The 25,469-nt window shown below is 40.5% G+C and overlaps 1 protein-coding gene across 3 annotated transcripts in view; it reads right to left on the bottom strand.

Annotated features, from left to right (window-relative positions):
• Positions 1-25,469, bottom strand: part of TMEM245 (transmembrane protein 245) — an 80,005-nt gene that overhangs the window by 6,359 nt on the left and 48,177 nt on the right. For 2 of the 3 annotated variants that reach the window (XM_072329132.1, XM_072329131.1), the window contains 4 exons: positions 24,214-24,359; positions 5,762-5,862; positions 3,934-4,108; positions 795-989 (listed from right to left, as the gene is read on the bottom strand). In XM_072329132.1, the coding sequence (XP_072185233.1) occupies positions 795-989; positions 3,934-4,108; positions 5,762-5,862; positions 24,214-24,359 (617 nt within the window). Of the gene's footprint in view, positions 1-794; positions 990-3,933; positions 4,109-5,761; positions 5,863-15,426; positions 19,424-24,213; positions 24,360-25,469 lie in introns of those variants that run through there. The other variant, XM_072329133.1, reaches the window with a different exon arrangement.

Genomic DNA, 25,469 nt, shown 5'->3' with positions numbered 1-25,469 from the left:
TAGGAACATAACAACCACAAGTCAGAGACTACAGACAGGTTCATGAGTGTTTTTTTTCCTAAATTACCCATATGAAAGATGACAACATTATTCATGTGAATGAAGAAAAGGATTATTGCTCACAAGCATATAATCTCTAAGATATACGTATAATGAGCTAACCTATGTAATTAAACAAGACAGCAGAGACATTACAATGCCTACAGTCGTTACTAATTTTACAACGTGATTTCCAGCTCTAATTAAATATTCAATTAGGAATTTATTCATCCCATCCCTTAACTGTACAGTTTAAAAATACATTTCTATATTCCACATTTGGTAACTTCAATGAAGGGATTAATCAAGACCATACTTTTAATGGAATAATGGCATGCTTTGTAGTATTGTACAGTCACGCAAAGTGCAGTATCTGCAGACAGGCCTCTTTTTCAGACCAATAAACGCTATCTGGTGTCCATGAATAATAGTTATAAACAGGGAAACAGGGATGATCAGTTATCTTCTAGCACAACGGCAGCACATGTAATATAAGATACAAAGCTGTTATTAATGAATTCTCTAAAGGAGCCTCCTGTAAGAGATACTAAACAAACATTTCAAGTTTACTTATTTTACGGTAAATATTTTTCTAGAATAAAAGCTGAATATTCTCTGAATATTTCCATACATGTGTAGGTGTGCAGATGCACGCACAGACACAAACTCATGCTTACATTCTCTACATCTATGTGGGCGTACACAGATCCACTTGAAAACTGCAGTATGTAACATGAGACATTATCAATGCTTACCGGTAAATCTGTAGTGGACATGTTGCTTGTGATGGAGTGGGCACTGAATTTGTTGGACTAACCAACATGGCACTATATATGTTGGAGGCAACCACAAGTATACAAAGTAGAATTGGTCCTATGATGGCTCCTTCCAGTCCCAGGTAATATGCTCCGCCAGCTACTGCAAGACCCGTCAGGTAAGGATGACCACCCCTGGAATTAAGCACAAGCAGAATAAAGTTAAAGCAAGAACAACAAACAGTACTACTGATTATGAAATGCAGATTAATCACACAGTCTCGTTAAGCTTATAAAGTGATCTATTTATAGATACCCATATTCACACTAAACTGCTATTTGAATGATTGCAGAGACATCCTAAGTTGCATCCTGTACAACATTCACACAACATATCAAACAATATTTTATAGCACAGAATAGTAGTAGTAGCCACAATAGCTGATTTCTAGAGAACTGCTGGAAACATGGAATAACTAGGGCTGGAAGTGACCTTCAAAGGCCATCTAGTTCCATCCCATCTCCCATGGGCAGAGACACCTTCCACTAGTAGATCATGCTATCCCTGGAACCATCCAGTCTGATTTTGAACACCTCCAGGGATCTGAAGGAGTTAACACTAAAAATATTTCCATTCTGAAAATGGAAAGAAGATTCCTTATGAAGGCTATTCATGCCTCCTGGTCACGAACTCTTTCATTTCAAGAGAGCTAGCAGTATTTACTAAGAGCATTCCTCAGCAGAGACGTTAATTTACACAATGATCAGAATATTTAGTCTTTTGAACAAAAGGTAGGATACATCATTTATGAATCACAGAATGGTTTGGGTTGGAAGGGATCTTAACAATCATCTGTTTCCAAACTACTGTCATAAGCAGGGTTGCTACCCACAAGATCAGGCACTGGACCTGGTTGCCCAGGGTCTCATCCAACCTGGCCTCAAACATCTTCGAGGATGGGGCATTCACAGCTTCTCTGGTCAACCTGTTTCAGCATCTCACCAACCTCTGAGTGAAAATTTTCCCCTTAATATCTAATCTGTATTTCCCTCTTCCTAGTTGAAAAACACTCCCCCTTGTCCTATCACTATCTATCCATGTAGAAAGTCAGTCTCCCACTTGTTTATAAGCTCCCTTCAATTACTAAAAAGCCACAATTTAGTCTCCCCAGAGCCTTTTCTAAGGCTGAACAAGCCCAGACCTCTCAGCCTTTTTCTCATAGGAGATGTGCTCCAACCTTCTGACAATCTTTGTGGCCCTCCCCTGGACCGTCTCCAATAGTTCCAGATCCTTTCTGTACTGGGGGTCCCAGACCTGTATACAGTTCTCCAGATGGGGCTTCATGAGGACAGAGTGGGACAATCATCTCCCACACCCTGCTGGTCATCCTTCTTTTGATGCAGCCCAGAACACAGTCGGCTTTCAAAGCTGCAAGCGCATACTGCTGGCTCATCTTCAACTTTTCGTTGCTTGCAAACAGCAGCATTCAGAGCATTCATGTTTATGGAATTATATTAGAAAGCCTACGGTTGAAACTGAGCACCCATTTTTTAGAAAGCTGCCCTAAATTCTGAGTGTAATGCACTGAAAATACTAACCAGTCATTTTAGAACTTCAGCAGTTTCTGCCAGGTTTCTAACACTGTCTTGACCTCTACCCAGCTCCCACACTGGCAATCCTAATGTGCATTACAACTGCATGCAGGATAAGATCATGAAATCATAGAATCTAAGCCAGGAGGGACCTTTAAAGGTCATCTAGCCCAACTTGCCTGCAATGAGCAGGGCACAAATACAGCTAGATCAAGTTGCTCAGAGCTCTGTCCAGCCTGACCTTGCATGTCTCTACGGACTAGGCATCCATACCTCCCTGGGAAACCTGTCCCGGTGTTTCATTACCCTTATTGTAAAAAACTTCTTTATAACCAGTCTAAATCTCCTCTGTTTTGATTTGAAACTATTTCCCATTATCCTATCACAACAGATCCTGCTAAAGAATCTATCCCTTTCTTTCTTATAAGCCCCCCCTTTAGATACTAAAAGGTCGCTATCAGGTCTTAAAAAGCGACTTATTACATCATACACGCTTATTCATCATGTCTTACTTGGATCAAATTTAACATACTGGAAGGGTCAAGTCGATCACTTTTTGAGAAGACAGGATCAGCCCTTAAGGTTTTATACTTTTCCAAAAGAAGACACACAATTAGTTTATAAATCCTTAAAAACTTGCATCGTTTTCAAGTTTTTTTCTGGCTAGTTTGACAATTCAGACCACGTATCACCTGATGAAGTAGGACTGCAATATATATTTAATGCAGTTGGAAAACCTTGCATAACGTAATTATAGTGATTTCAAATAGAATTAACCCAATTTGCAAGACAGCGGATTTATGCAATGGTAAAAATACAATTTTTCTCCGCTGTTAGAAAATCTATTCTTGCCACATATATTTTCTGAATGGTGAACAGAGCCTGCAACCCTACAGTCAAAACTTTATTTCAATAGGTAGAAGAATTATTGGCTAGTTAAATAGCTACTAGCCTTAAATTTATCTGCTGGTGAAAACAAGTGTAATTTGATTATACTTCACCTGTTAGCTTTAACTCCTGGAAAATAATCATTGCTACAGTCTATGAAAGATTCTTACCATTGATCTTTATCATGAGGTTCTCTGTTTAGTTTAACCACAGTCAAAGTCACAGGACAAAAGAAAATAAAATCAAACAGTGCTGAACTCAAAACATTTAATGTTCTTATTCTACATTAATTTACTACAATACAAATTAATGCAAATGTTTTCCAGCACATAACCATATCAACAGATCTTTACACAGGGGTACAGAGGCACAACATGAAAGCTGGCTTCAAAATAATCCTCAGGCAAAGAGCGTAAGTTTACTTGGAATGGCTTTACCTGCCAAAGCAGCTGATTTTGATGAATGAGAACAAGCTCAAGACATCCGAAATGACAAATTTAACAGAAAAGAAGCCTGTGAAAGTAATGGCACTTAGGACAGTTCTACTGTGAGATGGTACCACTGCATGTCCTTCTGTGCTTCATAGAAGTAAGTTTAAAGGCATCACCGTTAACCATTTTTACAACACGCAAACTTGAAAAGTTTTCAGTATACTTACCCTGATATATCTGAATAAATGGCTGTATCTACAAAATAGGTTGGCAGCAAGTGAAAAACCAAGAGCAAAATGGCTTTGCATCCCTCTCCTTGCACAAGCCACAAGTCTAGGACTGCAGGGATGGCTGCCCAGTACGTCCCCAGAAACGGAACCGCTCCAAGGATTGCTGCTAATGCTAAAGCACACAGAAGCAGGGGTGAGAAAAAGACCAGAGAAACATACTTCACAAAAATTCTGACTTTTGCCACACCAGGAGTCTCACTTCTATCAGCTGTTGTAAATAAGATACTGAACAGACAGCACATAAGGCTCTTGTTGTTTTATAACTGTGATTAAGGAAAAAGAGAACTGCATTTAAGAAAATGTAACTATTCCCATGCAGAAAAGCCTTACCAGCTGTCAGTCACAGTTACTTCCAATTAAGAAAAAATTAAAGTTGTACCAATCATTCACATTTCAAGCTTTTATGTAACCACAGAACTAATGAATGTGCACAAGAAAGTATACAAACAGAAGTTCTCAGTGAAGCACTGTAGCTTACCAGAGGCAACCATTACAATGTAGGTTGTACTGTGAGAAACCAAGCAAGCGCAAAACCCCTGACTTCACGTACTTATGTTTGCACTTATTTGTGCATGCATACAAGTCTCTACCAGGCATAATGCCTTCTGCTTATACAAATGCTCCTTGGAATCTCTAACAACTTAGTACTGCTGTCACTCTAATTTAATCCAACATGAATGAGCATCGTAGAGAAAAAAGTTTAATTTTTTCTTCCTTTTTAGCCTCATTAGCCAGAATACAAAACAAGACTTTGCAAGTTGTCAAAACAAAAGTGACAATTATGTAACTATTTGTAACAACAACCAACATCTTTAGGGTAGCTGGAATTTGTGATACAGCTGTTGGCTGTGTTTGTTGTTTTGTTTTCGGTCAAAAAGGTCCCCTTTTTGTTGCCTTGTACATGAAGGTACAATTGGTTTGTAGTTTTGAGGGGGATTTTTAAGGGGATTAGAAAGAAAAGAGGAACAGAGAAGATTTTCAGCCATTTCCATAGCTAAAATTTGAGGAGTAACAGAAAATCGGAGGCTGGTAATGCTGTCAGGAAACAGCACTGAAAATAGAAAGTGTGCCTCCATTGAGCATTTCCATGACACCATGACATCCTGCATTTAGGCATCACACCCCCCAAAAAAAAAAAACCCAGCACCTGCAAACTATGGAAAGATTTGGACTAAACAGAAAGGAAAAAAAATTACAACCAGCAAAAGAAACAGTAAAATGCTGTGAAGACAGAAAAAAGCACAGCTAAGAGATAAGACAGCAATCAGTGACTGATTAATTTGATCTATGGTAGTTTAAAATGCACGTGGAGGAATCAATCAACGATCAGAATCTCTACAGAATCCTTACATATCATACAAAAGCATTCAACTTGTCACGGTACTTCCTACATCTGTTTGAATAATCAACGGGAAATAAAAGTTATGTACTGAATGGAGAACAAAGATAAAACTTTGGAACAGCTACTCAGTGATTTCATACCATATACTGAGCCCACAGACTCGGCTGTCATGATTAAAAAAAGCAATAAATAAAAACCCAACGCAATCCTGCAGTTAGAAACTATATTAAGGCGTTTGCACAAATCGATAACACTAAGGTTGCATACACAACTCCAATTCTGAGAGTTGCCAGTTTCTGATATAACGTTCAATAAAAATAACTTCAGGACTAATCCTGTCAGCAACATTTAATCCTACTGCTCTTGTACAATAAAATTATATAACGCTACGTATAAATAGATTACAATTGTTCCAATTCTTACCAGATGGTATGAAGACTATGTTAATCCCAAATATAGTGTGAGTCAGCCAAGTGTAGAGTCCATAGAACCCAGCCATTTTGAGGGAAGCATCAAACACACCTCTAAAACAATCACAGAAACTCTGTTAAATGTTATTTGGTAGTACGATTCTGGAACAATGAAGGTATCTTTATGTGTATCTTTAACTGAAAGGTGCTTTGATAAGCCCTGAAGCCATTAGGGCCATAAATCACACAACTCAAAACTTATACCTTAGGTTTGTCCTATGAAAAGGACAAACATTCATCATATTTATCACTCATGTCATCTACAGGAGAAAACAAACAAAAAAACAACACACCAGACAGACTGTTTTTTTACTACACTGCGGGTTCCTGGGACAAATTCCTTGAAAGAAGTTGCTCAGAAATCTGAGCACATTCTCTAGAAAAAAAAAGTAATCTTTTATCTATGAGAAACAGTACAGTTCTATTTATGAGCTACTTTTTCTTCGTCCTTTTTCATTTCTACCTCTCAATTCATTTTCTTTATCTTCTTATATTCCTATACCTGCTCACTCTCGTTGGAATAAAACCAAGGGCCCAGAAGTGAAACAGGCTGCCTAAGCTCTGTCATTCCTACACGCTTACAGAGCTTTCTACATGAAAATAACTGAGCACTTTGCATTTATTACTGGTCACGAGCCTCAGTATCTTTATATTCCTATATTTTAGCCCGCCTATTACATCACACTACTGAAAAGAAAATAGAAAGCCTTGTGATGTAATTAACTCCTGGTGAACTTTTATCCAACTTGCTAGGCACAAAATGAAGTATTCCTCAGTTAAGTGTCAGCACAGCTTCATGAGACAGCAAACAGGCAGCTCAGTACTGCGTCATTTTTACAGCACTAGCACATTCACAAAAGTGAAATATCCTGCAACTGAAAACTCACATCTCTCACCATTGTATTATGCTCATTTTTCACCCTTACTGAGAAAGACACTGCCTTTCTCAAAACCACTATTCCGGCTCAGATCTAAGTAACTGAAGTATCTCTGTTATCTCTAAGTTCCTTTCCTCAAAGAAGTCATAAAAGGTAACAGAAACATAGAATGGCTTGGGTTGGAAGAGACCTCAGGGATCATGAGATCCAACCCCCCTGCCGCAGGCAAGGATACCAACCTCCATATCCAGTACTTCCAATACTAGACCAGTCTGCCCAGGGCCACATCCAACCTGGCCTTGAACACCTCCAGGGGCGGGCCATCCAATGGGAATCACTGCGCTAGTGGCGTCACACATATCTTTCCTAGCAGTCATAAATGTAGTTGGCTGATGTTAAATTCCCATTTTACGTTTAATGCAACAGAAGCAAAGAAGCCACATGATAAGCTGGGCCAGATGATAAGATGGAAAGACCTTCATTGCACCTTGAGCAGTAACAGTCTGCCTGGGAAACAGCCCCTTCTGGAACAACACCCCCTAAGAACACAATTTCAATCCCTTGTTGCATTGATAAAACCTACAAGAGGAACCTTCCCTGCTACTCAGCCAACAAGAAGAATCTTCTCTTGGCTAAAACCAGCAAGAATTCCAAGACTCCCAGCTTTGCCATCTTTGGGCTTCACTCTCATTATTAGCCCCAGGAACAGTGCATATATTTTTTTGCAACTCTTTCCCACCTAAAAGCACACATGGACTCCCAAATGAATGCTGAACCAAATTACCTTGTTTAAAATTCATCCACTGGTATTTAGGAGTGCGTAATAAGCCCTACAAACCCACATGGTGTTATAAAATGTGAGATTCTCTTGACTAACAAGAAACAGCTGCTGTCAGCCATTTTCCCAGCAACAAACAAACAAACAAATAATGGTGGGAAAAGTATAGAAAAAGGAAGCCTTAAGCAATGACTTGAAATAATAGACCCAGTACTTGAAGATGAAAGGGGAGGAGTGCTTATGCATATGCGGGGCCTCAGTAAAGACAGCCAGAATTACCTCATAGTCTGAAAAAGCTTCAATGACATAACAATGGGAAGTTACAGACCTATGCATACATATAATTTGCATGTTTTGACTAGTGAAATACTTGCTCACATTTTAGTCATACACGAAGCAAGCCTCTGGCGCAGTAAGAACTATCAAAGAGCAAAGAAGGAACCCAAAACCCAAAACCACAGCAAAAATGCTCAATGTGACCTTGCACTAAAAACTCACACTTCAGCTGCTCAAAAGTCTGATTTTTTTTTTTTTTCTGTATTTTCTGTGACATTTATCCTCCTTCAGAGGCTATCAAAAAAATGGCTGGATTTTAAAAGCTTTGAAGATGAACAGTTATAATGGAGCTTTTGGCAATGGGAGCCACAGGGCAGCTGGTGGAATGAAGAGCGAGCTGAGCTGCATGACCATGAGACTGCAGCAAAAACCCTTCTTGTTGCAGTAAGGATACATTTGTTCCCTTATGCTTTTGTCAAGCCAACCTCCACAGCCCTGTTGGTCTCTTAAATCTTAGGTCTGTCCCACAGAAACACTTGCCTGCTACAAAGAAGGCTGGTTATCTCACAGTCACTGAAAACCCTCACTGGTGATGCAAAAGTTTATTTCTTTAATACAGCTTTACACATTCTTCCAAAAGCAAATCAAGGAACAGAAAAGGAAAGGAAAGGAAAGGAAAGGAAAGGAAAGGAAAGGAAAGGAAAGGAAAGGAAAGGAAAGGAAAGGAAAGGAAAGAAAAGAAAAGAAAAGAAAAGAAAAGAAAAGAAAAGAAAAGAAAAGAAAAGAAAAGAAAAGAAAAGAAAAGAAAAGAAAAGAAAAGAAAAGAAAAGAAAAGAAAAGAAAAGAAAAGAAAAGAACAGCAACAAAAGAAACCAACATAAAAACCAAACAACAACAAAGTCAGAAAATCTGGATTGTCAGAAGAAAATATTAAATCTAAATATTTAATAGCACTGATGAGAACTCAGATTTCAGCACACTATAATTAAATCCTCAAGTAAATCCTTTTCCTTTCAAACAGGAGCTGTGGTACAAATACATTTCAGCTGTCAAGCATGTTTTAGAGCTGCCCTTGAAATATCTCCTTATTTTGCCTATAAAAACATTTCCTGTAAAGCAGAAGAAGTAACAAGGTCTTAATTTCTATGAGCATGCCTCTAAAACATATTTCACTACACAGGCAGTAATGCAAAGGCCTGGCAGATATCTGAAGTACCTTGAACCAAGCAGTCATAGAATCACAGAACTACTCAGGTTGGAAAAGACCTCAAAGATCATCAAGTCCAACCGCAGCCTAACCATAGTACCCTAACTCTAACAAAAAAAACTCTGCTAAATCATATCCCTGAGCACCACATCCAAACGGCTCTTAAACACATCCAGGGACGGTGATTCAACCACCTCCCTGGGGAGCGTATTCCAGTACCTAACCACCCTCTCTGTAAAGAAGTGCTTCCTAATATCCAACCTAAACTTACCTTGGCGCAACTTGAGGCCATTTCCCCTTGTCCTGTCACTTGTCACTAGTGAGAAGAGACCTGCCCCACTCTCACTGTAAGCACCTTTCAGATACTGGAAGAGGGCGATAAGGTCTCCGCTCAGCCTTCTTTTCCCCAGACTAAACAGCCCCAGCTCCCTCAGCCTCTCCTCATAGGGCTGATTCTCCAAGCCCTTGATGAGCCTCGTTGCCCTTCTCTGGACCTGCTCCAGTACCTCCATGTCCTTTTTGTGCTGAGGTGCCCAAAACTGGACACAGTACTCGAGGTGAGGCCTCACCAATGCCGAGTACAGGGGCAGGATGACTTCCCTAGTCCTGCTCACCACACCATTCCTGATACAAGCCAGGATGCCATTGGCCCTCTTGGCCACCTGGGCACACTGCTGGCTCATATTCAGCCGACTGTCCATCAGCACAACAAGGTCCCTTTCCGTCTGGGAGCTTTCCAGCCACACCTCCCTGAGCCTGTAGGGTTGCCTGGGGTTGTTGTGACCAAAATGCAGGACCCAAGTCACTTTAGTGATCCCCACTCACTTTAGGTTTTCCTCCAGAGACTACTGAAGAAGAGCAGGCAGTCTTATTATTCTAACTACAAATAAATAAATAAATAGGAAAATGATTCCAATGGCCATAAAAATAATAATAATAATAATAATTGCTGTGAATTTAATCACATCAAGCTGTAGAACTATTCAAAACCAATCCAAGACTAAAACTAATTCTGCCAGTCTATCTAGACAGTCTTCTGGGCTTTTCAGTTCAAGCAAGCTTCATTTTTATCTTCATCAGATGAATTTTTTCAAGCCTAAATTCAAGTGCAGACATTTCTTCTGCTGGTGTCATCATGCCATTGGTAGGAGAATTTTACACTGTAAATCCACAACTCATTATAGATGCAACAGCAAAATAACTGAAAAGTTCATCCCAGACAACAGCTTTGGCTGATATCATTCTGCAACCTGATGAAATTCATTGGTCACTGAAGTTCGTAGACCATTCTGCAAAGCTGGGAGGAGCTCTGGTAATTCATGGGCACAGATCACAACTCAAAGTGGGCTTGAAAAGGTCACCTTACAAAGAATGCAGTCCAAACAATGAAAAAAAATAGCATATTTCAACAGCAAAACTAAAAATTAACAATAAGCGTGCTATAAACGGAATCACCAGTAGATTTATGTAAAGAGCTAATGGTTGCAATAAATGATAAGCAAGTCCACATTACATGAATGCAAAAAAGGGAAACATCGTATGACCTGCATGCACACTGGCACTGTCTGTGAGATACACCTCCAGTACCAACTTCACTCATCAATGCCCAGGCATCAACTGTGAGACTGCTGTCCAGACTGATTTACTAATACTTCAAGAAAAATGCATGGATGCAATCTAAAGCAAAAAGCACTAAGAATGACGTGCAGTCCAGAACAGGTGATCTCTGTGCAAAGATACCACCAAAGAGGAAAATCTGAGGAAAAGATTAAAGATACCAAAGACAGCCAAATGCTGACTGAATTTATTACCATCCATACAAAGAGTAACTTCCTGATGAAACTATGACATTAAACGATCTTTGGTTCTTAGCACCTTCTGGGCAAACACACAGATCCCTTTCATACATAAAGATAATTCTGTGTCTCAGAAATCAGAAAATTCAATTACAGTTCACATCTCACACAGGTACCGCATTCAGATGAGCCACTTCAGCTACAAGAGTTGTCATCTGCCAACAGGTAATGTACAAGCACTCCAGGCAATGCAGTGTAAGGCACACTTAGACATATGTATTTTTTACAGTTTTGAACAGTAGGTAAAACTGGAGAGAAAAAAAAATAAAAAAATCAGAGGAACGTGAGTCGCACTTTGCATTATTGAGATTATAGATGAAGTAACTTCTGTCAAGTTGTCAAATGCTTCTGCATAATTGGCCTAAACTATTCAGTTGCTTCTACCTCACTGAGAAACTACAGAATTGCTTTTAAATTTCACAAGGAAAAGTGAGACCTTTCCATTTTATGGGTTTAGATGGGTAGGTGTAGGAGTTTTCAGTGAATTCTGGTTGTTCATTTTTACTGATTGCTTGTAGAAAGCCTACAGCTTTCCCTTTGCTTCTAATGTGGTTCACATTAAATGTATGCTGGCCTCCTAATATACACAGATGAATTCAGGAGCGCTTCACAGAGCCTACAGGTAAGGTCTGCTCACCGTTAGTTACATGTGAACTGACTCCCATATGAAGACCTCCAAACATTTCAAACTTGTGCTGCGATAATCCCAGTTTAAAGGAAACAAGAAGATGAAGGCTCTTGGGATGCAGCTCACGCCTCAAGTCTCAACTCAGGGCGTTCACATTTCTGACCTATGAATTCCCTGAATTTTCTCCATCTTCCCAGAGGGAAGAACACCACATGGGCTGAAATGAGGAAAATCAGAGCTTCTAAAAAGGTTAGAGAAGGAATTTTGTAGCTTCAGAAGAGAGTTATGCTGGTTACTAGTATAAGGGACTAAAAACTGGACAGAACCTAACAAAACATATGGCAAGCCATAAAATGGTTTACACTGAGAATTCCCAAGCCAAGAATATTATTAGAAAAAGTCAATTTCATTCCTGAGTGCCAGGACTGAAAGAAGTCCTTCCACAAAATGCCCATTTTTGTATCTCTTTAAGTGTTCTGTTCTCTTAGGGAGACAAAAAGATCCTCATTGTTTTTCAGCTCCAAATTACACATGAAAACAAGTGGCAAGATACACTCCAGCTGCAAATAAAGCAGAAGTGGCAGTAAGTGGGTTTTCATCTCTGGAGCAACATAAATGTGCAAATGATTTTCAGAGACAACTCCATGAGATGATTCTGACAGTTCTGCTGTTGAAATACATTTCTCTGTAGGAATGATGCAACATTAAAAACAAACAAACAAAAAAAAACCAAAAATGGGGGGGGGAGGGTTAAGGGGGAGCTGAACCTAACACAGGGTTTCTAGACATCCTACTAATCAGATAAAGCCATACAGTCTTGAACAAAGCATAGGTCCTTCAGCTTTGGTCTTGGGCAGCTGGATGGGAAGTATCAAAGGAATTCCTTGTTTTGCTTCACTTGAGCATGAAGCTTCTGCTTCACAATGAAAACTCTCTACCCATGAATTCCCATGGATTTACCCTTCCTACTCTGTCCCCACCTCCAGGGAGGGGCTGAGCATACAGCTATATGCTACTGAGCCACCTGCTGGGGTTAAATCACGGCAATCCTGGTGGCACTGACTTCTGTCTGTACTTCCTCAGTTCCCCCTTTTAATTCCACTTTTCAGCTTTCTGCGCTACATATCATACATTCCTAGCAATCTGCTATTGTTCATTTTGTTCACTTCTGTCACAGCACCTTCTACAGCCACCTTAATTTCTGAGAGACTCTGCTACTGTTCCCACCAAAGAATGGTTTACAAGGTGACTCCCTCCGCTTATCTGCACAGCAAAGAACAACACAGCATCATTCAACCTCCCCTCAGCAAAAGCCCACAGAAATCTTGTTATTGCTGTGCACTCCTTGCTTACCCCTCACCAGCCCTCTGAACACTTCCAAGTCTTGATGAATGCTAAAAATGGAATTTTGTTGCAGTGGCACTTGCAGGAGCTTTGAGCAAATTAATCAAACTCTTTTCTCCCATCACCCACCATTTGTTTGGTTTATTTGGAGAAGAGAAGGCTCAGCAGAGACCTCATCACTCTCTGGAATGGCCTGAAAGGAGGCTGTATAGAGAGGTGGAGGTCAGTCTCTTCTCCCAAGTAACAGTCAGGACAAAAGGTAATGACCTCACAGTTGTGCCAGGAGAGGTTCAGGTTGGCTATTAAGAAGAATTTTCTCCTCTGAAAGCATGGTGAGGCAGCAGCATAGGCTGCCCAGGGAGTGAAGGGTGGTGAAGTCACTGTCCCTGGAGGTGTTTGAGAACAGAGTGGATGTGGCACTGAGGGACAGGGTAGGGATGGGTTGGTGTCTGGATGAGAGAACTATCTGCCAGAGTTTTCTCCATTTAGCTAAAACTTCATCTTTTTCCAAGTACTTTCTCATTTCTAGTGACCTTCATTAAGTAAGTGCTTACCTGCACGGGCTTCCTTTAACCTTACTCAGGCCTTTCTTAGTGGTTAACACTCGCTGGCACTGCACACTGAACATTGCATTACTCACCTCGCAACTTGAAAGAATTTAATCATTTTAGACACCTCTTTCAGCTTCAAAAGTTTAATGCATGAGAAATAGCCAACTGGACTCAGTAAAAAATGATCAAGATCAGCTCCAGTCTTATACTAACATACTTGTCTGCTCTGATTATTACAACTCTAAACTTCTGAATCACAAGCATCAAAGGGAGTATTTTGATTGCTTATGCGGAGTATAAATAGTAGATTAACCTAGTAATTCAATCTAAAATGACAAGAAAGCAGAAAGCTAAAGACTACAATGTTAAATCTTAAAAATGTCAGGCAATCCTGGCGTTTTACACCATGCTTCTCTCTTATATTACAATGAATTCCCAAGTTAAACAGCAGAGATCTGTTCTAGGTTACAATACATACTGCAGCCTTAAATACAAAGAGCCATTAGATATGCAAGCATAGAAACTTGCAGTATGTTATCAGAGCATCACTTCACTCCTAGAAACGCCTAATAGAAGCTACAACATGCAAGTAATATGGGTTTTTCTGTTGTTTTGTTGTTGTTTCTAATTTCTGGTGTGGTAAAAACAAACAAACAAAAAAACAAACAGTGTGCCACGCATAACTGTGTAGTTAAAATCTGATTACTTAGTGCAAGACAAAATTAAAGGATCGGTATATAAGACGCTATGCAGTTATATTGTTCTTAAAGGTTGAGTGCAATTTGCACATGAGTTTAAACACACACACACACACACAGACACAGATTCCCTCTGTGTTCCTATAGATATCTTCAGACTTAAATAGACCGAACAGTCACAGAACCAAAAAGTACAAAACTACATTAAAATAAATGTTGGGAGCATTCAGAATATGCCACCTAGAAAATGAAAGGAGCAAATGTCAGAATGATGACACTGCCCAGTACAAAAAAAGAAGCTCTTTGATAGCTAGTCAGTATGCTTGAAAATACACTCTTGCCATCTGCCCAGTTCAGAAAAAAGACCTGTTTTATTTCTCATATCGGACTGCACAATTGCATCATCTCATGAATTGTGTCTACAACACTGTAAAATTCCTACAGACTATGTGTCATGGTTTTGCAATGTTGTAATTTTGCTATCAGTATTCCACATCATAACATCATGTTAAGCATAGATAATTTTGATGAATCTGCTGCTCACAGAAGGAAGACTGAATGTCCCAGGGAAAACCACGGTCAGTCATATGACCAGGACTATATAATCTCACTTCAGTGCTGGACTCGCTCTCTTGGATCCTGCCAGCCAGGGGAGAGCCGTGTGGGAGCGTTCCAGCCATTTGCCTAGAGTTACAGTAGGCCTCTCGGTTTCGGGACTCACTCTCTCTTATTTTACTTGATTCGTTAGCCTTAATTCCAATTATATTGTATTATATTGTGTTATTCTGTATTCCGATATAGTATTTAGTAAATAAGTGTGCCTCCTTAGATCGTTGCCGCTGTATTTATTTCCTTTTCCCTGTTTTTCTTTTCCTTCTGGGCCTGCGGCCTACGGGCCGACTGCCCCCTGTCATGGGTGCAGGTAGATTTTAGGGTAACCTAGCACACTATGTGACGTGTTTGACCCACATTACGTGCCTAGTTTTTTTCACAGTTTTGGATGTGTTTTAGAAATAAAGCAAGTAACAGTTAAGCAGGAGCAAATCGATCCCTTTATTTTTCTTCCTCTGTGTTTTCCCTTGAACGGTTGTTTGAAATCATGTGCACGTAAAATAACAAACAGACAGCTGTACTTAATTAGAACAAATATTTGGACTATATCAAAAGGAAATACAAGAAAAGACGTGTCATTTACTTTTATTCTTTGCTTATAGGACCATATTTCAGAGTATTCAATATTGTGGTACGAGCGAGTCAAAACTCTCAGCAGATAAAAACTGCTATCTATCCCACTGGGATAATCAGATTACAATTACTGTCAGCTTGGCTCTACAAACACACAGAAACAAAACAGCACCTCTTCTGGATTTATAGATCGTACCTTGTTTTATTTTTATTTTTTTCTCCAGTAACTCAATTGAAGGTTTCCTTTCCTCCATCATTTTTTTGAGAAATCACTTACTCCCAGTTTTAGATTGGGAAATTATTTCATTAAAGCAGAATCACTTTAAGATCTGTTCCCATCCCTCAACATACATCGTAAGTAGAGCTTATTTCAGTAAGATCCTTTTAATGACAAAACAGATTTGTGCAAGAGATACTCCTGTTACTAAGGAACACAGAACGCATGCAGAAATTCAGTCAAAACATAATCAGTTAACAGTTGGCTTTGAAAAATCACTCTGAAAGACATTATTAATGTTGCAGTAAAATAAACACATTTTAGCTTTTCTAAGCATTAGCATAACATGCTGGAAGATTATTGTTTTCTGTGGGAATTGTATCACCATTTCATTTTCTTCATCATTACTGCCTTGAAGCCACAATAAATAAGCCAGGTACTTTTTAAACAGTTACTTTTTCCTGACTTCTGATCACTTTAGGTGTTAAGAAATAGAAGCTTAAAAGCCATTAAGACTCTACTTTGGCTATCCAGATACACAGGTACTCTTCATATCAAATCTCCCTTTGGCTTTTTGGCAAATTTCAATTAAGAATGTGATTACTTCTGGACCGAAATACTTCCTTTATTTTAGGAATGCCTGAGATTTTAAGAAAATTCATATAGTCAATGAAAAATCTGATCAAATTTGAAGCATACACACGACAAATGAAGAAAATGAAGCAAATAATGATAACCCTTCTCAAATTGAAAACAGTGCTCATCTTCCTAGTAGTACAAACCAAAATTCTACAAACAAGTATTTCAAGACATCACTCAAAATACTGATCTGGATTTTAGATCGCTTTACGATGTAATTTAGGCCCCACCAAAATTGAAAGCTGCAGTAACTTTAAGCCACAGCCATACCCGTGTGCATGCACTCATGTGAAAGTATCGCACACACTAAATTGCACTGAGGCCGTGACAACATGCAACTTAGTAATGTGCAATATCTCCACCAGAGCAAGCAGAATGGGAGCTTCAGGGAAGAAGGGTATGGTGCATTCAGGAAGAGAACGACATGCTGCTCAGGGAAAGGAAAATGGTTCAGGCAAAGGTGTGCATGCTACTACTTAGGAGACCTGTGAATTGGAGAGTTACTACTTCATCCATTCAGAAAAAAATAATAATAATAAAAATCCAGACAGAAGCAACACCTCCCTCTTTCAGGGTTGAAGTCTGAAGGACATAATTTTCCTGTTTACATGGTGAGGTGGGTGACTTACAAACTAACTTAATTTTACAGAAGCTTTTTGAGGAAAGTAAGTCTCGCCATCTGTTATGTGTAGGTCATTTCCTCTAAGCCTCGACACACTTCACTGTCAAATATTGAAAACAAAAATATCTAAATCCAATAAACTGGTCTTATTGGTTCTCACATTTCTAAAGTAAATCATGTTCCCTAACTCCTGACTGGAAGTGCTGCCAACGAAAATAGTGCATAGCAGACCACAGAAGGTCCGCCCCTGTACTCCCCCTCGGTGCTCAGGACATGAGTCATGGCACTTTCATGCTGTAAGGAGACAGGCAGGAGTAGGGGACAGCAAAAAAGAGCTCAGCAGCACTTGAACATCAGCAGTGTCTTTAGAGACTGCTGGAAGACCTTGCACAGACCAGCTGGACCTCTCTCTCCTGCCTGTGTGTCATCTGGGTGCTTCAACCTCTCGTAATTCCTGTCAAAGTGAGGGAGCTGCACCACTTGCAGGAAGTCTGGTCAGTGGCAGCAGGGTAAGGGCAGATCTCTGACACTCCAGAAACACTGTTGCTACCATCTTGTGGTACACGCACCCCAAACATGGGATGAGGAGGAAGATGGAGGACAGGGCAAGGAGGAGAGCTGGAGGGCTGTTCCTGTGCCTGAGGGGCAGCCCTTTTCTGTGGCAAGCCAAATGGCATGGAGAAGCCATACTGGGAAGAGGACCCTCAGCCCCTCCAAACATCTTCCTCCTCATACAAAGGGCATCTTTCAGGCCAGCCAGCACCACTCCCACCATCACAGCAGACATCACAGAGTCTTCCTAATGTCACAGTAGTCACCACTATCCCACCCTTTGTTCCAGATCCTATAAAAACCCTGTGTCTGTCCCACTGCTCACTGAGCTTCCAAGGCTTTAATTACTTTGTCTACACCCCTTGAGTATATGTGTGAAATATGCAACCAATTTACATCACCGGGCAGTGGATGGAGCCGGGGGGTCCCGCCACGTCACAGCCCAAATCCCTGCTAATGCCTACAACAGAAGCCCATGGAGATGTATCCACCTCCAGATGAAGAACCAATGGATGTGAATTGAGCTCAGGCTTGCCTGCAGGATAGCCTCCTTCCACACCCGTCTCTCATGAAGAGACAGCATCTCTTCTGCATGGATTCCCAAGAAAGCAGACAAACGTGAATCTGGCTTCCTTTTGGCAGCTCCAACAGTGACAGGAGGCCTCCCTCAGAGGAGGCTATAAGCCCTGGCTCCTGGAGGTTGGGGTGTCTCAGCCTGAAGACAAGAAAGCTCCCCGTGGGTGCTTGAAGACAAAGACAAAACACAAAGGCAGTCCTTGTGCCCAAAGAGTAGCTTTTGTCTCTGGCAAGCAAAATGGCATAGGGAAACCATCCCCAGAAAAGGGACACTCAGACTTTAACAGTCTTCCTCCTTCCACACAAAGGGCATTTTTCAAACCACAAAACACCACTCCCAACAGTTACATCATGCCATGCATGGAGGTCACTATCACAAAGACCTCCACTAAACAACTTCTTCTACAGTTGGTCCAACATCCATGAGCTTCCAGGCCTCTGGCAATAGCTAATTATGGTTGAAACCAAAAGGATTTGTAGCAGTGGCTGCTCACTTTTATGTGAGAACAAGGAGAAACGACCTATGGAACCAAAGAGTCTGAAGAGGACTATGTGGAGGAAGATGAGGAAGAGAGTTTGAGGCCTTCAATAAATAGCCAGTGTTGTGACCACTGCTGTGGAGCCCATGGAGGTGTATCCACCTCCAATGGAGGTGAACTGAGCTCCAGATAAAAAAAGCGATAGAGGTGAATCCACCTCCAAAACAGCTGACCTGACACAATACCAGCATACCAGGGCTCCCTTTGGAGTGCTCACAGCAACATCATTAAAAGGCGCAGAAGTCCACCACTATACCATCTGCATGTAGCCTCCAGACCAATTATCTGGGCTATCCATTAACACTGTGCAGGCTTGCCTGCAGGATAGCCTCCTTTCCCATCCCTATCCCTCATGAAGAGGTAGCATCTCTTCTGCGTGGATTTCCAAGAAAGCAGACAAATGTGAACTTGGCCTCCTTTCAGCAGCTGCATTGGGAAACAGGAGGGCCCCACAGAAGGCCACTATAAGCCTCGGGTCCTGGAGGTGGGGGTGTCTCAGCCTGAGGATTACATTGCTATTCAGTGGGTGCTTGAAGACATGGCAACACTTCCTGTGCAGGCAAAGAAAGAAAGAACAGCAGCAGATCAATGAAAAAACTAAGAGAAAACTGTTCCTCTGGAGAAGCAGAGGACTTCAAGTCTGCTAGGAGGAAGTGCTAAAGTGCGGCATTAAGATCTGTACAAGATGAGTCATTAGGAGTTCTTTCCAAGACCAGGCAACGATAAACAGAACAGAAAATATGCTCTCCTCTCTTACTTGGTACTTTCATAACTGCACCTGGACTCCTGAATCTCCTTTTGGTCTCCTCAGTAAAGGAAAGATATTGATGCATGTGGTGTGAGGACCTTCCAGATGGTGAAAGGCTGGGGTACGTGGCATACAGGGCATGCTGAAGGAATGCTTTCGGGCAGCATGATGATGAGGCTTAGGAGAGGACCTGATTGCTGACTAAAGCTGACTACTGGAAGCATGCAGAGAAGATGAAGCTCAAGTCTTCTCAGAGGTGCTCTCTGGTATAAGGACGAGCGGTACCAGGCCCATGCTGGTATGGCAGATGAAGATTCCCAGCTAAATAAAAGGAAAAAAATGTAACCATGAGGTTGCTTAAACACACAATAGATACCCAGAATGGCTGTAGAGAATCTGTCCTTGAAGGTATTCCAACTGGACTGAACAAGACCTCAAGCAAACTGATTCAACTGGGGTTGCTCTGAGCAGGAGCCTGGATCGGAGACCTCTAAGAGTCTCTCCAAAAGTGCTTCTGCGGTTCTTAGAATGGCAGCTATCCTTCCCTCCCTCATACCGGAAGTTAAGCCCATAGCCTTGCAAAATGTGGCCACCACCACCTAAATCCTTGCTTCAGACAATCATCAGCACTGGTCCTACCATTGTCCTGAGGCATATCACTAGCAGCAAGTGACCTGCAGGTGGACTTTATCCTGCTGATTATGAGACAGTGTTTGTCTCACCTTGTAGTCCCCCTCTGTCCATACCTCATGCTGGACACTGTTGTAAACTGCATCACTAGCCATTAAGTCAGTAAATTACATTCACTTCTTCTTTAAGAACTTCTTTACAGTGAGGGTGATGGAGCACTGGAACAGGCTGCCCAGGGGGGTTGTGGAGTCTCCTTCTCTGGAGATGTTCAAGACCCGTCTGGACACCTGCCTGTGCAACCTGGTGTAGGGAACCTGCTTTGGCAGGGGGTTGGACTTGATGATCTCTGGAGGTCCCTTCCAACCCCTACGATTCTGTGATCTTTCCTCATCCTACCCAGACAGTTAAGTCAACTTTTTAGGCTAGGCCTTGATATGATGTATGCTTGGCAAATCGCTGGTTACACCCATCACCTGACATACGCTCCTGGCATTTTGCCTCTCTTCTGTCTGGGATGAATAGATTTCCTACTGGAAGAAGAAAAAGCATTTTATCTCCCAGACTTGCTCTAATTTCACAACTTTTGCAAAACTCTTAGAGCTTCATCGTTTTGTCCTTCTACCGCTTCCATTACTCAAGCAGGAATTTACTGCTTGAGGCATTGTGACAGAAACAGTCAGATTCATTGTCTGGCTGAAAACAGGCAGGAAAGCTGCTCTTATCCAAATGCTACTCAGTTCAATCTGTGTGAATGGACAACTATCACTTTTTGCAAATTCATTGACAAAGCAATTAGAAAAGTATTTCTAAAATCTACAGGTACTTAACAGAATGATGAAATCACAGTGCAACTCTGAAGAGACAAACTGCCATGGAAAAGACCTTGGTTTGACCAGGTTCTTGTTAGGTAACAGCTCAAAGCTGAGTAATGCCTCAAGGTGTAGAAATTATTTCCTGATTGCCCACCTCTTCTCTAACCTTAGATTGGAGACAGACAGGAAAGGACACAAAGCAAAAGAATTTCCAGGAGTAACCCTCTTCCCCCACAGTAAACTAGCTACATGCACTCCTATGCTATGCCCTGCTGGACAGTGATGGAGCTGAAGAGTTGCTGATTTTTGATCTCATCTTCCTATATTTTTAGTCAAACAAACAAGTATTTTGAGACTGTATTTGCATTTGTGCAGTGTTATCAGAGCCTAAAGATGAAAGCAACTACAAAGGTTTAATTGTCTGGTAAATCATAATACTAATGCAGCCCCTTGTTCTCATCCTACCACCAAGCATTACATAGACATTTGCATGCCTTTTTTACATGAGTTCCCAATAAGCCATGACTAGGATCCTACACCTCTACCAACAATTAGTCTTCAAAAGTAAGAAAGGACAGCTGCTACATTCTAACAAAAGAAAAGACCACCAGTGGCAGCTGTTTTTCACATGGCAAACACATCAGTCCTGAAAAAGGACTTCAGAGTTTTGGAGGATGAATCTGACTCTGTAATTCTAAATTCTGCATGCATCAACACAGAAAATTGTTGGGTACAACCTTCATCTACATACCGAACATGACACATTAAGTACTGAGTGGAATACAAGCTCATCTAGAAGAATTTGGTAAAAATAAGCAAAAGAGGTGAAAAACCAAAATTCTCAGAAGCTCTTCAAATATATAAAGTATCAAGCACAGCCCACTCCAAAGGAAAAAATATGAGCGACTGATTCAAGCCATGTGAATGAACACACAGACTTAGTACCCTCTCATTTTTTAAAAATAAAAACATATGATAAGTAGTTTCATATCCCATAATCTATAGACCTCACCTTTTCCCCATCACATTATCAATTACTGATGTACACTCTTTCCCGTTCCTTTTTTTTTTCTTCTGCTTCTCAAACATGATTTTCTTTCTTTTCACCAACTCTTAGCACTGACATATATCCTTGACCACCTGTGTAACAGGCCCGTAACCTTAAATCCCCTTTAACGCAATCTTCTTTGCAGAATACCCTTGCCTAGGGAAGTTATCATCTATTTTTTGACACTGATCCCATCCACCCAGAGATGCAGTAAAGGGAACAATTCTGTGAGACAAAGAAGTTTCAGTTCATAAATCTGCCAGCACCTTCCAGAAGAACTGAGATGTTAACCACATGATCACCGAAAACTCAACAGCAGTTTCTCAAGAGAACGGCTAATAATTTTTTGGCAGAACTGTGACTTGTCTCTTTCCACGGACGTCTCTCCAAAAGTAATGCCTCCTGTTTATTTCCACTTGTTGTAGATGCTAACGAGGCTGAACCTTGTAGTACAAGCATATAGGCGGTAGCGGGGCTTTTTCGGGATGTGACGGTGATAGTAATCCAGCCTCTTCCATCTCAAGGTACATTGGCGCGCATTTCAAACGTGCCCTAGGGGGCGTAGACGAAGTAGTAAGGTATATAAGATATTGATTACTCCTAATAAACGCCATTTTGCCACGTTTCTTGATGAGTCACGGTGGTCTTTTGGCTCTGGCAGAGGTTTCGCAAGAAGCTGGGAAATTGGGGGTTTCCGAGTCATGGCAACACCACTGAAGAGCACACTAACAGTATTTGCTGGAGCAAATTCTTAGTTACAAAACACTAATTTTCAACACTGTCACAGTGCATTTTTCTGAGTGACAAACAAGAGCCTGCATGCCATACTCATAAAAATCTGCATGTCCATCTGGAATATGGTTTGTCTTTCAGCAGTCACCACTGCAGAAACACTCTACTGCCTCACTGTGCTCACATTCACTGTATGGTTTCCATCGGCATTCAGCAAGAGTTGATGAATGTCAATGGGCACCATATTTTATACATAGAGGAATTCAATGACACATCTTTGCTTCATATACACTTCCATGTCAGACGCTATTCTGCCAGACTGCCCCTCTGATGCTGTCTGTCACACAGCAACAAAATATAATGGAATACTGATGGGAAGGTTCAACCTCTATTGTCATACCACCAACATCTGCCTCAGACATTGTGGGCCAACATCATAAAACAGGAGGCATTGCTTTTGGAGCAGCACCCACACCTGGACTGCTACAACTGCTATCTGGACTGCTACAGCACTATCACTGTTCAGCATCTTACATGATCTAAACTTCTAATTGCACAGCATACCCAGAAATAGCTTAATTCCAGTAACAAAAAACAACACCTACTTGTGTGGTACATAGAATCATAGGATTGGAAGAATCATAGGATTGGAAGGTTGGAAAAGACCTTAAAGATCATCAAGCCCAACCACAACCTAACCAAACTACCCTAACTAACAACCCTCTGCTAAATCATGTCCCTGAGCACCACATCCACACAGTTTTTAAACACATCCAGGGATGGTGACTCAACCACCTCCCTGGGGAGCCTATTCCAGTGCTTAACTACCCTTCCTGTAAAGTTTTTACTGATACCCAACCCAAACTTACCCTGGTACAACTTGACACAGAGAGTTTAATGTATCAATGATTTAAAAGTCTATTCATGTTTTGTATATACAACACTGTAAGATATAGCTGCATAAATCTTAGAACAGAGACTGCTGGCTTTGTCCAGTCCACCAATCTTTTGGAAAATGGAGCTATGATATAATAAACGGATTTACATAAAGTATTTATGCTACTAATGTTGGAGTTTCATGCTGTTAACAGGCAAAGACTGGCAATTTCACTCATCTCTGATGAATAGAAAACATTACTGTATCAACTCCAAAATTACTTTCTTGTAAAATCTCCCTGAAGAATAATATATATATATAAGTTTATAGTAATATATAGTAGTTTATAGCAATTTCAAATGGTAGTAATGTAAGAAGGGTAACTAAGCACTCCGCAGGTACAGCAGATTAGTGTTTCAAGTGAGGTAAGGATAACGCTCCCCACTTTTCCTCTTTGCTGTAGTCTCGTAGACAAAGTGGAGAAGTCTTGAGAGGAGATTATGAAGCAGGTTTCTCTCAGACACAAAAGAAATGGAAAATGCACACCAGGAGCCAATCTAACACACTCCAGCTGCCAATGGGTACTTAGTCCCCAAGATTAGACTAAAAATAGTTCCAAGTAACTCACTCCAAAATGAGCACTGATGCCAAATCCTCTATTTCAACTGTTTTACTGTATGAACTCATACAGAGCTGCACTAGCTGTTAATACCAAAATAGCTGCTGACACCATGCTCACTGATGAGTCTGGACTTTGCTTTATAAAATACTAGCATTCACAACAGCATCAACCTCTACCTTTTTGTTTCAGGTAAATCCAATCAAACAGCTCTTAACAATCAAGGTGGGAAAAATCCATCAATGCTAGATTCTTGAAAATAAAGGAGATCTATAACTCATGTCTTTGAAAAATGAGCTGACGTAAGAACTAAGTATTTGCAGTTGAACACATTTGTTGGTTTTTTTTTTCCTTAAAGAATTATCCAGAAAGGGCAACAGATCAGTAACATACCTTATTGCTTCCTCCACAGATTGGCCAACTATATTTGAAGAAGGACCTGGCTGAGAAAGAGGAGTCAGGCTTATCACCCATTTCACTGGCTTGTAGTATTCATCACTAGAACTCAATAGGTAGAACAGCGTGGTCAGGAAAATCACCTGCAAAACAAATAGGAGTTGTAAACTGAAAGACAATAAATAGAGAACTACAATATGCAGATATTCCTCAGATCACTAGACTTGACTGAGAAGGTACAAACTACTATTCCACAAGTTTGGAATTGGAAGTTTGGTATTGGAACACTAAGAGCTAGAAGAGTAACTCCCACCCCTGCTCCACAAGAGACTTAACTAAACAGTGAACATCTTTTAGCCCTTTTCAGCCTCTTCACAAAGTCAAAGTCTAGATCAAACAACTAGATGTTGAACTATGTTGATCAACTTCCTAGATTGTTTTTGTTTTTCCAGAAGAGACCTATTTAGCACAACAGAATGTTACTAAACAGTATCAAACCAACAAACAAAACCAAATAAACTGAGCTGCTTGGGGAGTTAATGTATGGCTGGTTATTGGATATAAGCTAACCAAAAACCCGTAAATAGAAAATCTGAAGTTTATGTTAGGTTGACTGAGTATCCCCTCCTATGAGTTTGAAGATTAATTTTGGCAGAAGCCATGGTAGTTGTACTGTTCCAATTTAAAGACCAAACTACCCCATGAGATCATATTAGTTCCTGGTATCTTGCAGCCCACTATGTTTTACTTATTTTCTGGTCAGTGGGCTCAGCAACTTCTTCAGCTGAAGAACACAAAAATATAACCAGCTTGAAATAGAAAATCTCAAACAAAGAAGATTCATTCTACGATATGCCAGTGGTAAAATATGTCTCATATTTGCTTTATCTTCAAGCCTTACTTCTTTTGTCTGTCTTCTCAAGATTAAAAAAAACACAAAACAAAAACCTCTCACTTTTCTTATTTTCAGCCTACTGGTATGTTGGAATAAATAACATCTTAATCTTCTCATAAACCAAATTGTCTGCCCTACAGAATTCTCTTAACTTTCATGCATTTTATTCAGTCTGCTGACATTTCATGCCTCTTTTCTGCATTCTCTTTGAACGTGTTCACTAAAAATAAAATGCAAATGGTATAACATTCAGTGTTAAGTTACTAGCCTCAACAAATCCATCCATTTATCATCTCTGTTCCTAATTTATTTCTACTCAGTAAAATGTTACTGTTTTTTCCCCTCATCATAGCCTTTA

This window comes from Excalfactoria chinensis, chromosome 2 (genome assembly GCF_039878825.1).
Source record: "Excalfactoria chinensis isolate bCotChi1 chromosome 2, bCotChi1.hap2, whole genome shotgun sequence".
NCBI classification, from domain to species: domain Eukaryota; kingdom Metazoa; phylum Chordata; class Aves; order Galliformes; family Phasianidae; genus Excalfactoria; species Excalfactoria chinensis.
This window is presented reverse-complemented; position numbering and strand designations above follow the sequence as displayed.